This window comes from Centroberyx gerrardi, chromosome 17, assembly GCF_048128805.1.
Source record: "Centroberyx gerrardi isolate f3 chromosome 17, fCenGer3.hap1.cur.20231027, whole genome shotgun sequence".
Taxonomy (NCBI): Eukaryota; Metazoa; Chordata; class Actinopteri; order Beryciformes; family Berycidae; genus Centroberyx; species Centroberyx gerrardi.
The window spans coordinates 14,500,379-14,522,544 of record NC_136013.1 but is presented as its reverse complement, the minus strand read 5'-3'; the positions used below and the strand labels follow the sequence as shown (position 1 = coordinate 14,522,544).

Genomic DNA, 22,166 nt, shown 5'->3' with positions numbered 1-22,166 from the left:
GAGCTCACCCATCAGCTTTTGGAAGGGCTTTTAAGAGACATAACAAATGTGTAGCTGCAACATAAGGGCCTTAAGGCTAGATGCTGAATTCATTGATCTTAATCCAAAACTATTTTAATACTTGGCTCAGATGCTAGTTGTATTTCAGAGAAAAAACCTGGCAGGTTTTTATGAAATGTATCTCTTATGACACAGTGGGCTGCCACTTCTGTTATTTAAACCACAAGTAGAACTTTCAGAGAGCAGCTAAGCCCTCTGGCTACACAAAATTAATGAGAAATTGTTATTTAAAAATGCATGAATAATAATTACAATACTGTACACTGATTCCCATATAATGATACACACCCAGGGCAGCAAGTTGGTGTAGTAAGCATTCCTATGGTGATCAATAAAGTATCACATTATTATTGCTTTTACAAATTTGGAAATGTTAAATAATTGTTTTCCTATCTATATGGCTACATTTAAAAACATATCATTATTCACAAGTTCTTTGTAAGTTACAGCTCTACAGATACAAAATATATTCTCCATAATGGCTTTGTGTATCAGCTTTGGTTCTTCACTGGTTCTCTCATAGTTATTAATGACATCAGACCAAAGCAAGTTTTCTCACATTGCACCATTTGAACCAAGAAGAGCACAAAGGTTTTACTCCCATGTGACCTCACACTAACGAGGTTCCACTCTAGTGTCAGTTTTTTTTAAGTAAATACAAATAAACTGAGAATGTCACGTTGGCATTCTAGTGTTGTGTGCATGGCTGCAGGCTGTGGGGTAATTTCATAACTGTCTCCACTGAAGACCACCAACATTCTTATGCAACTCTCCTCTTACAAACTACCCATTGCAGTCTGGTTGTTTGCACTCTACACCCTGGCCTACCTACAGTATCATCTCTTCTAGACTACACTACATCATAACACACATAGTGATAAAAAAAAAAAAAGATACATTAAAAATGCAAGGTGTAATGTAAGCTTATGTTAAAATATGCTAAAATAAACATGGAGTGGCTTTATCGTTCTAACATAAATAATAAATGCCGGATTTGGATTTGTGTTTTAATATCACTTTGGGACATTGGACCACAGATAATTCTGCTACAGTACATCGAACATGGGTTGCTGTTTTCAGTCGGTAGGCGTCTTACATAGGCCCCAGGTCTTTCTATAACCCCAGTCTCTCTCTCTCTTTCTCTCTCTCTCTCTCTCTCTCTCTCTCTCTCTCTCTCTCTCTCTCTCTACTCGACTTTAATTCGGTCTATCAAGCGTCATCCTTTACAGACTCGCCTCCATGCACTGTGGGCTACTTTCAGCTCTGACCAGTAAAAAAAAAAAAAAAAAAAGCCCAGTTGACATCCACGACGCATTCAAATCCCTATCCCTTCCCCGTGTTTTGGGACTTTGGAAAGAATTTGAGATCGGGGGGAAATTTTAAGCCCGCTGTCAGGATGAGCTGATGTGAGCGCTGCATCAAGTGCGCGGTGGTGATGCTCCTGTATAAAACAGCCCGCTGTATTTTGGCACAGAGGGGGATGCATCAGTTTAACCCTCGGCTCTGCCCTCCGGACTCGCCCATACATTATTTAGCCTAGATAAGTTGAGGAGATGTGTGATGCTATTGTGAGGAATCCTATCGCACGATATTCCTGAGGATCTCTCTCTTCATTTTTCTTCAACTTCGATGGCTTGAGTGGCCCATTTGCACTCATGTTTGCAGCCGAGGAGGGATGTAAGGTACGGGCCATCTACCGCCCTCACATTGCACGGAGTAGCGGCGTGATTCAGGTCGCTATCTGAGTGCCAATAAAAAAAACTACTTTCGAGATATGAATTATCGAGATTTGCAGCTCATTCCACCGTCTCGCTTGTCCTATGCTATCGACAACGGGATTTCAAGAGGAAAATGATTGTGGCATAAACTATTTCTGGAGACGCCTGTCACAGATATCGCCGCTGAACTGGACAGGGTGGATGGTTATTTCCCAAACAGTCCAATCCTATGTATACTGCATTCATTTGTTGGAAACGCTGCCTAGTGTCTTCGAGAACAGCGCAAGAGGAATGCTGGTCCAAGATCTAATGCCATTTACTTTAAGTTTTTGGCCTTTTTTCTTCGGTCATTGCCTTCTCTCACTGTTTTTACTCTCATGCCAGGTAAGGATCACGTTCAGGCGCGCCACTTGTCATTTTACGCATGAGAAGATGTTACACAAGTGTAATTGGAGTTTAATTTACTGCTGGACTATGCGGGTGGACTGGGGCGGCTGATGAGCATTGCCAAAGTAAACTTTATTATTTATGTACGATTAATATACATTGTCTTGTTTCCTTATAATCTGCGTGTGTCTGCACCAGTGGATAGGTCACCAGTCCAGGACACACCTGTCTTAAGTTAATAGTGACAGGCATGCATGTGAAGTGAGTTTCCAGTAAAGCATGAGAAATATAGCTATGTATAAACACACACTCACTCTATTCTATTGTGGTGTAGAACATGGAGTAGCCAACTGTGTTTCTATGATAACAATATACAGTTATCCCACAAGGATCCCTGCAGCAGGCATATGTTAGGGATGAGTATTCTAACCTCTGCCCCATGCTGCTGCCTACAGATAGTGGTGAGCCGTTGTTCACACGCACACAGTGTTGCCAGGGTTCATGTGTAATGTGATCTGCTTGAGTTTCCAAGTCCACCCACGCACACTCCTCGGGGCAGCCTGCTGCCCACTCTGTTAGTGGGTGGTTTCTTACAGGGAGCGGGCTGCAGCCATAGACATGATACTATTCTGCATGTCTATACACAGCAGCTGCTGTGACAACAACAGTGGAGCAGTGATATCCACTGGGCTCAATACTACTAACAACCAGGAGGCTGCTGTTGGCTGAAGCATCTCCATTTATGATGCACGATACTGCAACTGTTATTTCTCAGTGTGCACTGAAGGACGGTGCCTGAAACATTTTAATGTCTCTCACTCTTGTGCTCTCTCCCTCTCTCTCACCATAAGGGAGAACTCCAGAGGTCATGCTCACAGACTGTGGCGGAGAAAGTTAGCGAACAGTGCCAGCTGGCATGCCACTGTAGAAGCTACCCTCCCCTTCCTCCACCGCCTCCTCCACCGCCTCCCCCACGGCTACTGGGGACCACAGGTAAGAGTCCCAGCTCGCACCTCCAGCTTTCACACCTGTCTCGCTCGAAACTGTCTGTCTCACTCTCATCTGTTTCACCCACAGTTGTCTCACGGAACCCCCATGCCTAGCCAGACACAGGTGCTGAGCAACTGGCTAGTCCGAAGAAACTGTTATGGCGTTAAGTGTTTCCTTTTGAGAATAGAAGAAAGAATTTAACATCAAGTCCCAGAGATTAGCGTTTGCGTGCATGCACGTTTTTGCACGTTTTCGTCTGAGTGTGTGTGATATAGCCGGCAGGATGTTGACAGCTGAACACAAGACTAATTTATGCTGGGTCTGACCTTGGGGAGTACCCAGCTGCCTGTGAAATCCATGCCTGCTGGGCTGCCAAGCTCAGTGGTTCAGTGGTAGGGTTTCCCCCGGAGGACCCCTGATTAAAACGCAGATGAGTTAATTAAATTAGCTTTAGTTTGATAGAGATAAGGGGCTAATGAACCGGCCCAGTAGTTCCAGCTTCGTTTTGAAGTCGAGCCGGCGGCAATCAGGGTCTGCATGGGTATGCGGTTGTGTGTGTGAGTGCGTGTGTGTGTATGCCTCTGCATGTGTGTCTGTATGGATACGGTGCCTGTTGCGGCACAGTTTCCCCTCTACGCTCCTGTTTTCGTCCTATTCCAGATATGGTAAATCCATTGACAGATAGCCTAATCTATTTCACCAGTCTGCCCGCTGAAAGTTGATATGATTTGTATGTAGTCACAAGCACCTTAATGAGCAATGCTGTGAAATATGGGACAGGCGTTGCTGATGATGCAGCCGTTCGGAGCTTTTACTGTGACTCTTTAGAATCACTCACCCTGAGCCCTTAATGTTATGAGTAGGGAGGAACACTTAATCATCAAAGTCTCAACAGACAGCGGTGGAAAGGTTTCAATCAATCAGTTTCAACGATTTTTTTTCTGTCTGGTCAATTTAGATGGACCTCCTTTTTCCCCTGACTCACCATGTGAGCCACCTATGAATAGAGAGTTATAGACCCTTCTGTGATTGTTGTCAAGGTCACTGCATAAATGCTGCCAGGACCATCTGACTGTACTGTAAGGTGGGGGTTTGAATGCCCAATTATGGCCAACGCATGACTACAACTCATTAGTGGGCGCTGCTTCTGCAGGCTTTGATGCCTCAGTAAACAGCATTATGTTATGATAAATATGATAAGCATGCTGATTTTTGTTCATTTTTTAGTTTACAGGAAATTGTTTGCAGAAGGCGGAGACGGCATAAATAATTGGCCGATAGCGAGTTTCCCAATCTAAACTATATAGACACATAATTATTGTAAAACTCCTTCACCAGCCCAATTTGCAGAACTGTTAGAGCTTAAATTTTGCTTTAAACTTTAGTGTTTAAAAATGCAATGAATATGCATAGCTGGCATGAAAAACTGGGACAATGACTGAGACCTTATCTATCTGCAAAAAGTTTGAAAAATTACAGAAATTGGCACTGTTAAGTAAGAGTCTGTGTGCTAAAAATGGTTCAGAAGTCCCTTCAAAGGAGTGAGCTTTATCACAATGAAGTAGATCCTTACCACTGACTGAATAAAATCCTACAGCCGTTGACAAAACGCAGGATTAAAATGGAAGTTTGGCTGAGAGGAGCTTTTAGATTCATAGTGACTTATGACGTGCTGTGCTGGGGAGAGCCATGCCTTGTCATTTGCTCAGGAGAAATCTGCTGTGTTGGAAGATAGTCTACAGCATTACTAAGGGGTATTTGTTGCTATGGTGTAAAACCCTCCCTCTCATTCACAACACAACAACACTAAATGCAGGAGCTGTGAATTCATCGCTGTATGTACATGTTTCAGGACAATGAAACTGGAACAAACCAGAACAGATACTGTCCCAGATTGATGGAGTGGCAGGCAGGGAGTAGTGGAGGAGGAACGTGAAGGGGGGAGAGAAGGATTGGATAGATAGATAGATAGATAGATAGATAGATAGATAGATAGATAGATAGATAGATAGACAGACACATAGATACATAGATACATGCATTCATGGCTAGATAGATGCATAGATAGTGAGAGAAAGACATAGGAGATGAGAGGAAGTTCTGCCCTACAGACACTAAGTTGCTGATGCACATAATGTTATACAACGTTCCTAGTAAGTGGTCTTACTCCACAGATCTAATGTGGAAAGAGCAGGAGGTTCCTGCAAGTGTAATTGGTGTGGACAGGGAGTGCTGGTGTAAGGAAGGCTGACGGGACCTTAAATGATTCATGGTGTCGGGTTGGATATCTCTGAACGTTGAACCTAAGACCTACAGAACAGGCGAGGACACAGCTACTTCCCTACTGAGAGAGCAGGGAAGAAAATCACTTCCACGGTGCTCTGTTATGTACTATAATATTACAGCCAATCGATACATTCATGGCCCATTGCAGCTGAACATGGGAGCTGGCCGGACTGCACTGATGATGAGTTTTCACCATGCCATCATAGAGTCTCGGATTGATGAGGAATCTAATAAATAAACCTAAGTCAGTGTCTAAGCTAAAGCGATTAGCGTTGCAAACACATTAACTGATTTGTTTGTATCTTCATTTTTTCTCTTCATCCTCTTCTTCTACATCATCTCTCCCATCCCATTCTCCCCCCCCCCCCCTTCTCTCTCTCAGTGGCAGAGCCCATCGAGCCCTTGAGGCCCTGGTGGATGGAGATGGAGATTATAGTGCTTGGAACAGTGGGCTGTGCTTCAGTTGTCTTCCTCCTCTCAGCCATCATCATCTGCTACAAGGCCATCAAGAGGTTGGATGTCACTATTGCAATTCTGTTGCCTGGTCTTTTGTACTGTGGATGTAGTATCGCAATTACATCGTACTGTCATGCATCTGTCGAGAATAACCCCTCTGTGAGAGTCTTTGATGTCAAAAACATCAAGTAATGGTGCATGACAAACTATCATAGGCAGGTTACTCAACATATGATTTGTGATTTGACCCATGGGGGATTGTGCCATTTCTCGTCCATCTGCGAACATGTGAATGAAGCAGAAGGCTACAGTGACCCTGTCATAACCCTGCTGGGTCACACTAAGGTCAGAGGTTAGATAATGGAATGGGTTGTAAATGTCACTGAGGAAGAGCCACTACAGCAAGTCATGCAGAAATATACTACTCTCTAAATTGGAGCTGCATGATGATTCGACTTTGCAATATTGTGCTGGTTTTAAATTGCGTAATTGTCCCAAGCTTCTTAGAATGGCAGCTTGATGAATGTGAAAGTGAAGGCAAGAGGCTAGCAGAGGAATCCCAAGGCCCTGCTGTTGCAGTGGCAACTGTTTCCCCCATTTGGATTGGCTTATTAGAGAAAAGGCTGTGTGAGGTTTTAGCCTGCAGCACAACCAAGACCCAATTCCCTGTGTGACATTCAGGCAGCACGGTGTCACACATGCAAACTGACATACACGTTCATGTTCGCAGACATTTAACAAACGCACACACACATCCAAACTGGGCAAAGCATTGCACGTGCACAGAGAGGCATGAGGAGCATACTTGTGTGCACCCACCCACATACCCAAACACACGCACACACACACACACACACACACACACATACACATACACATATATATACATACATACATCATTTTAGCATATTTACACACTGTATAAAATGTAGCATAAACAATGACCGTCACAAACCCCTTTGAGAATAGCCATAGATATGTGTACAAAATTAAAGGAATATTTCTATTCTATATTTTATGTATATTTATATTTATTATGTTATATTATATCTTATCATATTTATGAGACTATATAAGAGTGCATGCCCGATATGGCTTTCCTCAGTAGAATTCTATTTCTCCTTTCTTCAAACAACAAATAGGCAAAGTCAGGCAGCGGAAGTAATGGGTGGTTGGCTCAGGAATTCATTATGGCAATTCTCCAGCCCCCTGTGTAGCCAAGGGGCACCTTTTTTAATGCAGCAGTGGTAGGAAAGTGTTGTTGCAATACGGGCTCTAGCCCCAAACCCAAGTCATTATTTATGAATTAATTTGCGCAGTCATTCAGTCGCAGGCCACATCTTTTATACATGCAAGCGGGTCGTGTCCTGAAGCTCTGTGGGCTCTAGACTGCAGACTTTGTGCCACGCCAAGCTGCCCTCCACTCTGAATGAGAAGGGAAAAATACACAGGTCCAGCCAGACGGGCCTCATTAGACATTCATTAGTCTCCAGCCAATAGGAAAGCAGTCCAAGGAAAAACTGTGGAGAAATAAAATGATTCCTTTGAAATTTGTCATGGATGCTCTAATCATCCATCGTTCCTGAGACGAAGGGAGAACAACGCAGAGAAAAGGACGGATAAAAATGTTGTCTACCAAAGCAGGGAAAGGCAGTAATTGGGTGTCTTAGTCAATAACAATGTGAGAGAGGGTTTGTCAGTGAGAAAAACAGAGGCAGTTATATATAGCCCTTCCAGCCCCTCAGTGCTCAGGGCTTTCCCAAAGAAAATCAGCTGGCCGAGGGCCAAGGCCTGAGCACCACAGACAGCAGAGCAGCTAGCTCTGCAGGTCCCAGCCCTCCTGGCCTTTTGTTATTTTTTATAATCTTTGTCTGCCAGTCATCTGTCAGAGGCAAAGGGGTTGGAAAAAAAAAACTATTCCATACAATTCTATTCAGCGGAGTCCACAACACCAGGGAAGCTGGTGTGTGCAAGCATAGAGAAGAGGATTCAGACACACGCTGTGTTTCAGTGTTGCTGTGCCATTCAAATCAAAAGACATGATGCTGCAGTCCAGGCTGTCAGCCATCCAGGAAGCCAAAACAAACACAACTCAACACAACTGCCTAATGAAGCTAGAAGCTTTTCCCAATCACTTACTGCGCTGGGAGTCTTGTCCAATGAAGAGTGATACATTACAGCCGGTCCTGTCCAACGGCAATATATCAAATATATTCAATCACACATGCAACGGAAGCAAAATGCTTTTGTAAAGCAAAATGGTTTAAAATCCAATATTTGCTTATACATAATTCATCTACTCTGTTTTTATCTTCCCAATTACCATACCAGCACCATCAAAACAGGTGAAAAGCAACACAGGATTTTTAAGTCTGTTTTTTAATACTTTTTCTTTGAACCATAGCATGTTACTCTAATTTCCAGATGGCTGGAGTAATTGTAAACAGCTCAACACATGTCCCAATTTCATCATGATCCATTCCCCAAACTTCAAACAGGTATGTGTGCTGTGATTGCACAGCTTTGATATGAAATATTCATCTAACCTGTGAAGTGTTGTGTAGCCACCTGCCATGTGTCAACAGCATGGCATCTATTATTGAAGGCCTGGGTAGAGGTCGGTCTGAGGCCCAAAGGCTCTGCCCTGTGTGGTGGCCCGAAGCGACATGGTCAGCCTAACCGGAGATTACATCTTATTAGAAATGACCAGGACTGGAGCGTCTTCCAGCAGTCCATAGCGCAGCAGTGTGGCCTTTTGTCCAAAATATTCCAAAGTTGAAATCATTGGTGAGCCACGGAAAAGTTGCATAACGCTGAATGAATATCGACCCCATTGACTACCACTTCTTTTCACAGGAGAATTCCCAGACTTGCTGTAAACAGTACAGCCCATCCCTTAGAGAAAACTTTGGTATATCCCAACTCCCCGAGCTGCAGCTACATCAGCCAATCATCTTCCCCGCAGCAGGATGCGTTTCCACCCCGGGGCCGGACGGTTCCCTTTCCCAGGCTTTCCCAGGTCCCACTGGGACAGAGCAGCAGCATCTGTCCTACATGGCCAGCATGCGTCCCCGGTGGCCTGCGCCATTCAACCCCACCAGATGAAGCGCTCCCGCGGGAAGTCTGAGTCATTCCCTCACGTTTTGTTTACAACTTTGCTCCAGACCCATTATTAACACCCCCACCTCCAAAAAATAGAATGCAGCTCGGGGACATTTGAGTGTGTGATGTTCACAAGTAGGCCGTGATACCTGTCGTCTATTTTGGGGAACAGTTAGTCATATTCTTCTGGCAGGGTTTTACTTGTCATCTGCCATCATCAGTAAGAGCTGACCCCAAAAATAGACATATTGAAGCCATAAATGTTATTAAAAGTTACAAAAAAATAAAACAATGTCTGTGGAGCTTTCAGATGTTTCGCATGACTGAAACTTAAAACTTTCGCTGCCATTTTTCAGCCTCAGATTGATCATAATTCAGTAGGTGTCTTTGTAAATATTTAGGAGTGTCATGTAGGAGATGGATTCAACCTGTAAGGATTTCCTCGCTGCATGACGCCTAAGAAGGGAAGAGGCTGGTGCCGGACCGGACTGGGAATGACTGTTCGTCAAGTCGGACCGGCCAGCCAGGGCTTTCAGGAGAGAGGGAAGTAGACACGGAGCTAAGATGTAGCTTAAGGGTCCTGTGTGCCAGCGAAGGCACTGTACAGTGTTGAGTGGGACAATGACTGTACTAACTGTATTCAGATCTGTCTCTGAGTTACATAAGCCCGAGCAGAGGAGAGCAGCTGAGGGGGTCGGTGCAGAAGCCACAGTACACTGGACAAATATAATAACCACAAAAGCACTGAGGGGTGCATGAAAAGGGCTGCATTGAATGATACTGCTCTTCACAGACCAATAGCGGCGAGAGGATCATGTGTTGCAGCTTTCTTTGCACCAGAAAGTACTCGCAGAAAGGGGAAGAGTATTACAGGGCGGCCGACGTTGAGGGGGAATTTCACATGAGGTTATGTATTGATGTAATTCCCAAGCTGTTTTGACATCCACACACATACTCATCACTTAGGGGGAAGATTTCATTTACCAAGCCGCATATGTAATTGCCTCATTCCCTGTGTTGCAATGTATCTTTCTCCTCCTGTCTCCTCGCGCAGATCCAACAGCAAAGTGACCTTTTAACATTGAGCTTATTAGAAAGGATAGCTATCCACCCAGAGCAGCCAGAGAAATCAAATCATCCTAAAGGTTAACAGGCTAGAAACTCTGTTTAATGACGTGGCCTTTAACTGGGGGCCAATACAACATCGAATCTCTCGTGTCAAGGAATGAATCCTCACTTTATGAAACTGTTTGTTTTTCACAGGAAACCACTACGAAAAGAAGAGAACGGGACGAGTCGCGGGGAATACGCCATGAGCATCCGCAACAAGAAGGCCATGGGTACTAACAACACTGTGGTATAGACTGTCCCCCGACAGACACCGGAAGTGACATCACCGTTACCGTCTCTCACCTTACCCCAAATACAACAATCCCTTCTCACCCAGAATGCAACGGGGTTTTACCCGAGCTTTTCAAACGCATATACCTTTCCTCGTCTCTCGGCATGTCGCCCGGACTGAAGACACCGCTCGGCTCAAGAAAGGGCTGTAAAAGTTGGAAGGGAAAAAATCAAGCGAGGGAGGATGGAGAGAAAGATCTACAAACCCCCATGGTGTCAAAAGTGGCGCAGCAGGCTGAACATTATGCTCTTAGTAACAGCAAGTGTTGCTGACAGGCTGGTTGGCTGCTGGCTGGAGAGGGACTGTCTGCCAGTCTGCTGCAGATCCAGACCTCGCACACTGTTGACATCTGCAAGGGAACAACAGACAATACAGCAGCCCTGCAGTTCCATGGGCGGCTAAACAGGACAGCCCATCACACACAATAAATTACGTGCATGCAGTTTTTACGGAGAATGCAACATTTTTATATTCCTCACACTGTCCATCTTTTGTTTTCCATTTTTCGAGGCAGATGCTTTGTGAGAGGCATGATTTTACTGTTGGCCCTGGCTCTGAGATGTGGATTCATCTGACTATGCAATTTAAAGAAATCCATGTTAAAAAAAAAAAAAAAAAAAGAGGATCAACGTCAATATAGGACGTTCTGGTTATTTGCCATCCCAGCATTGCCACTGAGGACTTAGGCTCAATGTAATATATATTCATTCATCTATTTATTTGCTCTATTTATTTACTTATCTACCTTTGAATTTATTTTTCTACTTAAAAGATACTGTCCTGTTAGTTATTCACATCTTGACTGATGAATTCATTTTATTTCTTGATAGGTCTGTTTTTTAAGTGAATTATTCATAAACCATATAATTCATTTGTGATGCTCCAATGCTTTAAGCCCGCTGTCAGTTTGTTGAGACACTGATGCAGAAAACACGCTTGCTCGGCAAAGAGTTTTGGTATCAGTTGTTTTGTCTCTGGCTGTTTGATATGCCTTTCTCTGCTTCCCTGAGACTTCAGCAAAAAAGTCAGGGATCTCTGTGATGTGCTATGTGAATGTGTGTTTTCCAAATATTATTTCTGTACTGCATCATAATCCAGCCCCCATTTTTGATTCATTAATTTATTGTCAAGGTGCAAGCCCCCTACAAGATAAACATGCTATCACAATTTGTTTTGTTAAATCTCATTGGTGCAGAGGCTTCGGGTCTTGGGGTCAGCTAGATGCCTTCAGCCGTGTAGTGTTTGGATTTGACAATCTTCATTTTTCCATCTGTCAAGAAGGGCTTAGCCCATCACTATAGAAACAGGGGACATGAGCCCAGGGCTGACCTTGTGACTGGTGAGAGACAGGAGGCTTAGCCAATAGCCAGAGATCAGGTTGCACAGAGGATGGCCTCAGCAGGGACATGTGTGACTCAGTGCTGTCACAGGCATCCTCCACATCCCCCTCGGAAAAACACAACTGAGCTGAACTGGAGCATCACTCAACGCTGCGCTGCTTTTTGACTGCGTGTGTGTGTGTATGTGTGTCTGTCTCTCTGTGTGTCTGTGAGTGTGCATGCAGATGAGTGTTCTCTGTGAGAGCGGGCTGTACTCTGTGGCTGTCAGTTAAGTATAGATATTGGCTAAACTGTTGAATTTTGGAAACACACACTTGCATCGAAACATGCACAGGTATTAGCAAACAGTATACCCTACAATGTACCCATATGAGAGAAATGATGGATGCATGAATGTAAATATTGATATTTAAATATCTGCCTTCTGGACTGTTAATTACATGTACAGTGTAACAGAACATCTGTTTATACATAGTAAAAATTAAACAATGTGCTACCAATTAGAATTATGTCAATGTTGTCATGTTGATGGAGCAAGCCATTAATGTATATATGGCAATCAATAGTAAACACACAATTTATGCATTATACCAAACAGATAGAAAGATGTGCATAAGTTGATTTCATTGCTGAGTTTTTCAGTTGTAAATAAAACTGTACATAATGACAGACCTGCAGTCTATTGTGTTTAAAGACAATGCAGATAAAAATCTGCTGTCATCCGATGGCAGACAAACCTGTCCGCATGTGGCGAAGGTGATAAAAGTGCACCGTTATATTTAGCCTGTGCCCATCCTGTCTGCACTGTGCTGTGCTGTGCTGTGCCGTGCCGTGCGTGTCTTGGGCAGAGCGCTGCTGGCCGTGTCTCCTGGGCCCCCCACAGCGGAGGACATGTTCTCAGTCTGTCTCACACAGTGCATCTTTAATGAACTGCGATTATTAAGCGCATTCCACTCCATGGGGCTTAATGACGCAAACAAGACAACTTATGGGTCACATATTGCGCTAGCTCCCGGCTCAATCGATAAAAATGTCACAAACATCATGGCTGTGTGAGTGAATGATTATTTTCTGCAGCTAAACCCAGACTACAAGTTGTATAACTGCCATGACAAAATTTGGATTTTAAGGGAAACTAGTTGGATTCAGAGGAACACTTCCATGATAGAGCTTCTATTCTCAGATTGAACCATTAAAGATAAATGTGTCTATTTTTCTATTAATTTGTACATTATACATTTAGTTAATAATGTGAAACGAGGAAGGGGGAGAGATGTGTGTTGTACAGGCTAAGCCATGTAGCGAGAGCAGAAGAGCACCAGAGAGGAATGTGAATGAATTATAATGTGAATGAGAGACTATAGAGTACTTTGCCTTCCCTGCTTTAGATGTGCCACTTGACGGTAATGCCAATGGACACTCTGAGCAATTTAAACATTCATGCATTGTCCAGCCAAGGCGCTGTGGATTGCACTGTAATAAAAGCAATGTGACAGCGCTAGGCGGAGGGCCAGGGATCTTCACTATCTCAACAAGCTTTATGAGGCTCTCACAAGGTATTTCCATGGAGCAAAAAGGAAGATGATACACAGATTCCTGAAATGTGGATTCTTGAAATTCTTGAAATTCCAGTTGTATCTGCACAAAATCACTGGCTGTTTTGATCTGCTGCAGTCTGTTTGACACTTCCTCTTTCAACCTCCTCTTTAATCAAGGAATGTCACCTATGCATATGCCTGGTGATAATTTTGCTGGTGTGTGTGTGTATATGTGTATGTGTGAGTGTGCGTGCACGCTTGTGCCCACACAGTCCTTTTCAAAGCTGACCTTCACAATCTTTGAGGACCCACTCACACCCTCTCTGCCTGAGAGGCCTTTGGTCAGCGTTAATTACCCTCAGTATCTCCAGCTGCCTGCTCATCAGGTCAGCGCTCCCATATGGTCCTCCAGGAGGCAGCAGGCAGGCAGGCAGGGGCGGGGAAAGTGCTGGATACCTGTGGGACACTGATTACATAAGCTGCTGCTAATGAGAGAGGTTCTTTAAAAAAGGGCTGCGAGTTCAAACGATCACAACGGTGGCGGTGGCTGACAGATGCAACCCCAGTGCTGGGGGACTTGATTACACACACACACACACATACACAAAAACACACATACACACACACACACACGCACAAACACACACACGCATGCAGGGACACATGCACGCACACAAACACACACGCACACACACACTTGCACCTAGCATCACAATTTAATACACACTAACACACACATAGGCACACAGCAAGAGAGGGGCTCTTTGATGAGCCGAGACTAGAGGTTGATGAGAAGGGGCACTGCAGCCTGATTCAGCTAGCTTGGGGTCACCAGGGATGAGGGTGTGTGTGTGTGTGTGTGTGTGTGTGTGTGTGTAGGTGTATGTGTGTGTGTGTGTGTATATGTGTGTGCGTGTGTGTTCATTAGTCACATTGTGTGATATCATTAGACAGCATCTTAAGCTAGTGATTCATTTGGCACATGCCTCTCAACACGGCTCCTCTTATATGTACATGCAATGACTGAAAACAAAATTTGGAAAAAATATTCTTATCAAATCTCAAATTTTTTGTCCATAAATGAATTTCTTCACACAGAATGCATTTATGCCATCTGATCTAATTCATCTTCAAGCTTGATAATGAAATCCTTGCAGCATTGAAAATCAAAACAAAGATTAATGTGCTATTCAGCTTTGTAGCCCTGCTGTCATGTCATCTGTTATTCCCAGACAAGAGCTTCACTGTAATGTGGTTAAACCTCACAACAATGCTTAATCACAACAAACCACATTAGGCCAAAGGTAATTGTGTTTGCTTGGTATATGCGCGGGCCAATCTATTTCACTGCTGCCAATGAAGGGGGGGCTCTTCACTCGGGGGGGAGGGGAGGGGAGGGGGCACAGCCGAAATAGTCTTGTTTACCTCCGATGTCTGCCTCCACATTATCGAGTTACAAAGCTGCCACCGCAACTCAGATTGGCCTCTGATCGATCGGAGCTCTGATGGCGAGAGGCGACATGACTGACAGAGCCTGACAAGGATCTCAGACGGGAGCCGGGTAATACCTGCCATGTCATTTTTCTGGACAGCTGAGGTTCAGTTTCTACTCAGACAACAGAGCTGGTTTCATTGGTTTTTCTATCTGCATAATGGTACACTGGACATTTTCCACATCTGTCAGCACACAATAAGTGCCGTCAGCACTTTCTTAGATTAAATGACAGGGTGTTCAAACATTTAGAAAACTCATACTTTTATTATCCAGCTTGCAACCAAGCAACTTAAAAAGTGAAAGAATATGAATGTCACAGAGTGAGCATATCTAAGATTCAACAAGCATTTGCTTTCAGACCCTCACTATTACTTACATGGGTCTAAAGAAATTCTCTCAATCATCTACTGACTTCTCAAATCTGTTGAATATAACAGTTAGGCACCTGATACAATTGCCCCCACAAGCCTACCACACCTTTTATTACCAGTTCCAATGACAGCACTTTAAAATAGCTTTGATTTACTGTATTGTACATATACTAGTATTCATACTAAAGGTGCTGAAGATGATTCAGTCCAAACGAATCCCAGACAGCAAGTGCCAGTTTATGTAGGAGTCCTTTTTGGTGAAAGGAGTCAGCCGGATCAGATGCATGCTGGTCCTGAGGAGGACTTGTCCCTGGACGACCCAGGAGGTGACCAGAGAACAGGTCACATGGGGTAGAACTGCGAGGCGGCCTCCGACGACTGGATCTCCACCTGAGCCATCTTGAACTGGGTGCACTGCAGCCATTTGCGCAGGGCGAACGGCAGGGCTCCGGGGGCCTGGCCCTGCAGACACTGGTGGTTCACCCTGTTCTGGATGGCCTGGAGACGCAGCTGCAGCCCCGCAGACAGATGCTGACCACCGCAGGGAAATGGCGGCGATTTAAGGAATGAGGAGGAATGTTACAGAATGTTGTTTTAGTGTGGGATCATCTGAAGAGACAATATTTACCTGCACAGTTTTATTCTGTATCTATAATGGTGCAAAACATTCCTAAAGCCTTACCTTGAGGTTGGACTGAATCATGGGTAGCCACATAGGAATTAGCTAATGGGAAGTAAGAACATGGATAAGAATGTGTTAGTTGTTATAAGGTGATCACATGAAGGATTATGCACACAGAAAATATTATGGGATTTTTGCTAACCTTGACAAAGATGGTTGAGTTGCACTCCTGTAGTGCCTCCATCAGACTAATGACATGAAGACACACCATCTCTACCATCTGAGAGAAAAGATAGCAATCAAAATTCTGATTTATGACACAGTACCATCTATAAAGCTGAATAGTAATAAAACAGTAAAACAATCTATTACAAAAGCAGACACTGAACTCCTCAGTTCATATCCCACATTTCACATATGAACAAGCAGACCAGATTTCCAGGCCCCTGTTTTACCTTAGCTAACTTAGCTGGTTCCCTGGTTGGAAAGGGAGCAGGCGGGACACTCACCACTTTGTTGTGGGCCATGAGCTGCAGGATGCTGGGGGTAACGCGGCTCCAGAACTCCAGGCCAGTGAGGATGGCGCTGGAGGAAAACTCTGTCTGGTTCTGGTTCTGCAGGGCCGGGGCAGCTGCTGCCTGCTCGCAATAGATGGTCCACAGCTGGGCAAACATGAAGGCATGGAACAGAGAGCACATGTGCAGCACCGACGTCTGGGGATAGAGATCAAGACCAGAGCAGACGGGGTCAGTGACCATCTCTACAAAACCTAGAGAGGACCGTTTGAAGAGCTTTGTTTCTGCCAGACCTTGGACTGCTCGGGGAAGCCAATGAGGATGACGATGAGGTGGTCTGCGATGTGGGAGCCAGCGTCTAGAGGGATGGGCATGCAGGAGGTGGAGCCCTGGTGCAGGGCGCAGTGAGTCAGAGAGCCCAAAAGAAGCCAGGACAGCTGACGGATGTGGGACACACACTCGATGAACTCTTTGGGACTGCAGAGAGAACACAGTTGGAACTCAGTTTTACAGATGAGTGCACAACATATTGTCTACGATACTAATTTTCATATTTCTCAAGCTTATGCACCATGTACACACCACAAGCTAATCTCATGATATAAGGCGTCTTTACCGTAAAAAATAATCATGGTCAACTGTTTGGATACAATGTAATTCTTACCCTTGTTGCATGGCAGAGGGAGGATGATAAAGCCACGGAAGGTAGCGGACCACAGCCTTGTTATCACGGTGATTGCCTTTGCTGATCTCCATGGCAGCGACTTGTGCCAAGCCCACTTTCAGGTTCCCCCCAAAGGTGTCCTCGTGCAGCGGCTGACAGCAAGCCTTCATGTGGCTCTGAATCAAAGGGTGGGGTTTGGAGGAAGAGAGAGAGATGCTGAGCCACAAACAAGAGGCTAAGGCAAGAGGTTAAAGGCCTATGAAAATGGTAACATACAAGTTGCGGCATTCACGTCAGAAACAAGTCTTACTTTCAGCTTGGTTAGCGTGTGCATGTCTGCAATGAAGTCCAGCAGCTCACTTATGTATTGCCTCATGCATTCCATTGCTGCTGTTGTGCACTGGTGAAAACAAAACAGTTTATCTTTTATGAGGAATCACAGTGGGGTATATCATTATTCCCTGCTGTTTTATGAGACTGATTCTAATAAGATCCCAAACCAGAACCACTTAAGTCTTACCCCCGGCAGCGTTGAGATCATGTGCTTTTGGATGATGGTGGATTCTGCTAGCCGTGTACCAATATCTGAACAAACGAACTGACAACATCCACAGCACAAGTTGTAGCATTGCATTTGGGACGAAATACTGTGATTTCTGTTGAACTGTATTTGGTTCATGCACATTGAAGGATTTTTACCTGGACCAGCAGTAACAAGTTTGTGTCAGGCAGAGAAGACTTGAACTTAAGAGCCTGCAGAAGCTCTAGCACCACAATGCGGGACATGTAGAACTTATCTCTCTCCTGGATGCAAAGAGATAGAGAGTGGAGTAAATGTACTGATGCAGCAAGACCGCCTTTCTCTATTATCACTCTCCCTTACTCATGCTGTGAGCAGAGCATAAACTCTGTAGCCTGAATAGAGGGGGAAGGACAGGCAGGGAGAGGGAGCGAGGGAGGGAGGGAGAGAGAGAGAATAGACAGAGAATAGTGAAGCTGAGGAGTAGATTTAGGCCAGTCCAGATCTCTCCTCCCAGAGTCCCAGGCAGCTCAGATGAGGCTGTCAGGCTGCCTTCTCCCTCCCCGAGGACAGGCTGCTCTCTTTGTTCATCCCTTCCACACAAAGCCCAGCTGCCTGTTTACAAACCACACTGTCATCTTCTGGCTTCCACTTTGCCTCTCTCTTTCTCTATGCAGTCATGTTTGCTTATGTTAGGCTCAGGCACATGCTCCTCTGCTCCTACAGAATGCAGAGTTGCTGCTGACATTTCTCATTGTGTCGCTTGTTAATGCTTGCATACCTGTACACAGCACTCTCGTAATTAAAAGTTAATGGAGCATGTCCTTGGTAAATAGCAAATCATAGGCTGTTCTTAAGCCAGGGAAACCCAATAACACTCACTGTAGTGCAATGCAGTTGTGACAAACAGAGCATGACTTGACAAACTTTGCTAGGTCTAGAAAGCCTCACTTTCTGTCCTTAAAACCTGACCTGCAAAGACAACTGAACAGGTCTAAAAGCCCTTCTGTGTCTCCCTGAAACCTCTCCTCACCAGAAAACAACTGCACAGGACAGATTCCAAAAGCAATTGCTCACACTGACTCTGGGTTTTGAAAAGCGGATATTATACGGTGAGGAATTAAACAGGGTGTAGAAAATCAATACTGCAGGAGACATAAAGCATGCAGCGATGACAGTGGTGGAGGACTGAGGATCCATCTGGCCTAACAGTGCAGACAGTCCTGGCTCCATCTCTGCCTGAGACAGCCTCTCAGAAACACACCATACATCCTCAGCCCCAGCACCACAACTAATCATGTTAATCAATACTGGCTGATTGCCTACTTAATCATCTGTGACACCCGGACACATTTCTGGCTTGCTGGAGAGTCAGGGGACAAGGAATAGCACCAAAAGAGTGACAGAGAGGCCTGTGAACAGGATTTTAACATTTTTAACACTGCAGGACAGTTTAACAGGTTTAACTTTCTCAAGAGAGCATTACTATTGGGTACCGACATATGTTTTTTCATACATACGAGCATATTTGTCTTATTATTATTACATAAAAAGATGTAAAGTGTACACAGTCAACAATACCTTGTTAAAGGCTTTGTAGCACAGGCCACATAGTTCTACCAGGTAGGAGAGACTGAACATGCCGTACTGGATGACGAAGCTCAGCAGCTTGGAGAAGGGCTCCAGCAGGCTCTGAAGAGGTGGTGGAGGAGGAAGGGTTAGAGGTTAGAGGTCAGGGTTTGGACTAGGAACAATAAAGTAAAATCTGTAAAATCTCTGCTCAAGTCTTACCCGGGTGGCATTTGTGGTGGGGATTTTCAACAGACAAATGATGATCCTCAAACTGGAATCCATGGGACACTGTTAAGACACAGATTACAAAGGACTAGTTGAAATATCTAAACTACCACTATCTTTTAAAGTGCAAAAGTTGTGGAAAAACACCAAATCATTACATGGCACATAACCAAAGTGCTGCACTTTTTGGTTTGTCTGCAGAAGCTCATTGATTAGAGTTCATTCATCTGACCTCCAAGGTCAAAAGCAGCAGAGTCAAATCAATGACCACTTTAAGACTCTCGGCCGTGCCAAAGCCGACAAATGTGCAGGTAAAGAGGCCCTTTGCATTAAACATAATCACATCAAACCATATCAAACTGTGACTAACTGCATGGTAGAGCTAATATCTACCTTCAGAGGAAGCACAGAGGGCAATTTGGTGAGAAAGGTCTGGAACTGGTTGCAAATGGTGGTCCACAGGTTGCTGGGAGAGTCCATGGGGAGAGCCTCCATGAAGGTGGCGATGTTGTCGAGGCAGTGCAGCATAGTACCCCCTGCTGGCAGACTCTTCTTGTTGTTCAAACCCTGGAGGGCACAGAGGCATAAAGATAACAGGGTTATATAATGAAACTCTATATCCAGAGATATTTCCATTTTGCTGATCGTTCACTTCTGATCAATCACAATGCTCATTTAGACAACAGTTGATGGTTGTGTTTAGAGCAGTGAAAAGCACCGATGACCGGTCAGATGGAAACATCCATCGACAATGTTTTATTTACATTGTTGATTCAGCTTATCTAGAGGAACAAACAAAAGTAGGATAGTGGTGCAGAGTAAAGCAGATTTTCTTGAATGCCCTGATGATTTGTTATTTCAAATAGACTTATGCTGTACATTGTAGCTGGACCTATGGAAGCTTCTGCTTTGACAAGAGCTCCTCCTGCTGGTTAAATCACTCCACATATATCAGGACTAAAAATATGATGTAAAATCCCACCTCGAGTAGCATGTTGAGGGCAGCAACAGAACTCAATTCATTAAAGTCTATCAGCGAAGATGCAAGTGTTCTTAGAAAACTTCCATCTGGAAAAGAGAGAGAGGGAGAAAATGAAGGTCACTGCATGTCCAGTGGGAATCCACTTAATAGCCTTACCTTTATGAAAAGGAACTATAGTAACCATTAAACAAATAAAATGATACTGTGCAAATATCACAGCAAAACTTTTAAATATCTTGCAACTATTATAGGTCCAAAATGATACCACAGAAAACCATATAATAATGCCACAGGAGAATACCATAAAGTACAATAAGGTCACACTGTAAGTCCCTATAGAAATATTACAGGAATATTATAATGATTTTTCAATAGGGTAGTGATTGGTGTGAGTAGACCTTTGATGTTACTCTGGAAGAGCTGGGGCAAGATGCCATTGGGGGCCAACTGGTGGAACATACAGCGGAGGAACTGCTTGGCTACACCAGCTGCATTCCCTGGGATCAACATACTTGCAAAACAACACATGGAAAATGGCTGTGTTACACTGGCAGTCACACTTCACACCAAACATTAAACTCAACTCTAACACAGTGTGTATCTAAGCATACTGCTGTAATGGCTTTGATGTCTCATACCTCTCAGCTTGTCCGGGAAAATTGGCACTAGATGCCAACCTGAGAGAATTTAAAGCACTGGATTAGAACTCAGAAATGAATAATGCATGAGTTACAGCGAGGTGAGTTATGAAACTTCATTTAACGGTGAAGTACTGTGTGGATGTAGATTGCGTCACTGTACCTGCCCACAGACTGCATGATGTCGAGAAGCATCGGAGCAGCCAAGTCAGGGCTGAGGTGGATGAACATGGAGAGAACCACCACCGCTAGTCCTAGAGTCTCTTCATCGTATTCCTCCAGCACGGCGCCGCAGTCACGGCACCTGGTGCGTCGCACAGAAACAGGCCGTTTTAAACAGCGTCCATCAGCATTAAGTGGGCTTGGTTCAAGAGGGGTTGCTGATGGTTGACTCATTCACCTGTCAGACATGGTGGTAGGCTGCTCGTCAATGAACTCCTCGGGCGCAGGGACAAACATGCTGACGGTGCTCGGTGCAGAGAGGAGACTGGTCTTAGTCGGGCCTACGGCGGGAGAAGAGCAGCGATGAAATAATGACAGGCTTTCAGGGGGAGATTCAGTTATCAGAGGCTGCTGCAGTGGCTGACCTGTCTCCCAGGTGCTGATGTTGTGTGGCGCACTGGACTGGTGCTCCAGCTGTCTCTTCATTAGCTGGCTCATGGTCAGAGCTCCCAGAGAGCCTCGCTTCACCTGCCGGTACTGAGCTAAAGGTCGGACACAGAGAAAACCACCTGGGGTGAAGTGCCTGCTAAGCCTGTTCCAGCTATACCAACATCCTCAGAGTGTGTGGGTTTACATGGAGATAGGGAAGACGCTCACATGAAAAGAAAAGACATGGTTAATGTAATTTCTATTATAAAACTAAGGCAATTCAAGCATTTAGCTCAGTGCTTTTTAAGAAGTATGTCATTATAACAATAATTTAAGAGTGAAACTAATTAGAAAATTAAATGATCTAACATTAGTTAAGCATTCTTTCAGTGTTCTTAGTTAGGAATTTTATGATTTTATAAATAACATGTCAAATAACAGAGTTTGCTTTTATTTCATACTGCCCAACCCTTAATGAAATTACTACTGCTTAATTGCAAATTAAGTTAATGAGTTAATTTGCAAAAAAAAAAATATATGCAGGATATGGATTTTCTGTTGACTGCATAGAGAATAGAATGCAAAACCGGATAAAGCGAACAAGTAATTTTAAAAAACATATATGCAATATTGAGGCCCTAGAAATGTTTAACTACCACCACATTCCCTTTTAGTGAAGTTCAAAAGGAGAT

At 44.3% G+C, this 22,166-nt stretch overlaps 2 protein-coding genes across 4 annotated transcripts in view; one reads left to right on the top strand and one right to left on the bottom strand.

The window, feature by feature from the left end:
* The first annotated feature begins 1,880 nt into the window (after positions 1 to 1,880).
* Positions 1,881 to 10,443, top strand: prima1 (proline rich membrane anchor 1). The gene is made up of 4 exons (XM_071911015.2): positions 1,881 to 2,162; positions 3,017 to 3,158; positions 5,824 to 5,953; positions 10,263 to 10,443. Exons 1-4 carry the CDS (start codon positions 1,881 to 1,883, stop codon positions 10,360 to 10,362), a joined length of 654 nt encoding a protein of 217 aa, XP_071767116.1. The 3' UTR covers positions 10,363 to 10,443.
* A 4,649-nt stretch (positions 10,444 to 15,092) lies between these two features.
* unc79 (unc-79 homolog, NALCN channel complex subunit) overlaps positions 15,093 to 22,166 on the bottom strand; it is a 33,104-nt gene continuing 26,030 nt past the window's right edge. For all 3 annotated transcript variants that reach the window (XM_071910986.2, XM_071910987.2, XM_071910988.2), the window contains 17 exons: positions 21,284 to 21,587; positions 21,047 to 21,187; positions 20,884 to 20,922; positions 20,644 to 20,756; positions 20,246 to 20,331; positions 19,657 to 19,830; positions 19,258 to 19,326; positions 19,048 to 19,158; positions 17,646 to 17,750; positions 17,467 to 17,544; positions 17,257 to 17,346; positions 16,947 to 17,122; positions 16,576 to 16,759; positions 16,277 to 16,480; positions 15,970 to 16,047; positions 15,828 to 15,869; positions 15,093 to 15,676 (listed from right to left, as the gene is read on the bottom strand). In XM_071910986.2, the coding sequence (XP_071767087.2) occupies positions 15,488 to 15,676; positions 15,828 to 15,869; positions 15,970 to 16,047; positions 16,277 to 16,480; positions 16,576 to 16,759; positions 16,947 to 17,122; positions 17,257 to 17,346; positions 17,467 to 17,544; positions 17,646 to 17,750; positions 19,048 to 19,158; positions 19,258 to 19,326; positions 19,657 to 19,830; positions 20,246 to 20,331; positions 20,644 to 20,756; positions 20,884 to 20,922; positions 21,047 to 21,187; positions 21,284 to 21,587 (2,183 nt within the window). In that variant the 3' untranslated portion in view covers positions 15,093 to 15,487. The remainder of the gene's footprint in view (positions 15,677 to 15,827; positions 15,870 to 15,969; positions 16,048 to 16,276; positions 16,481 to 16,575; positions 16,760 to 16,946; positions 17,123 to 17,256; positions 17,347 to 17,466; positions 17,545 to 17,645; positions 17,751 to 19,047; positions 19,159 to 19,257; positions 19,327 to 19,656; positions 19,831 to 20,245; positions 20,332 to 20,643; positions 20,757 to 20,883; positions 20,923 to 21,046; positions 21,188 to 21,283; positions 21,588 to 22,166) is intronic.

Bases quoted from the DNA above. Each gene is read 5' to 3' on its own strand.
- prima1 (XM_071911015.2), top strand. From the start codon at position 1,881: ATGCTATCGACAACGGGATTTCAAGAGGAAAATGATTGTGGCATAAAC. The intron at 2,163-3,016 runs GTAAGGATCACG...TCTCACCATAAG, and splicing joins TGTTTTTACTCTCATGCCAG to GGAGAACTCCAGAGGTCATG. The intron at 5,954-10,262 runs GTTGGATGTCAC...TGTTTTTCACAG, and splicing joins TGCTACAAGGCCATCAAGAG to GAAACCACTACGAAAAGAAG.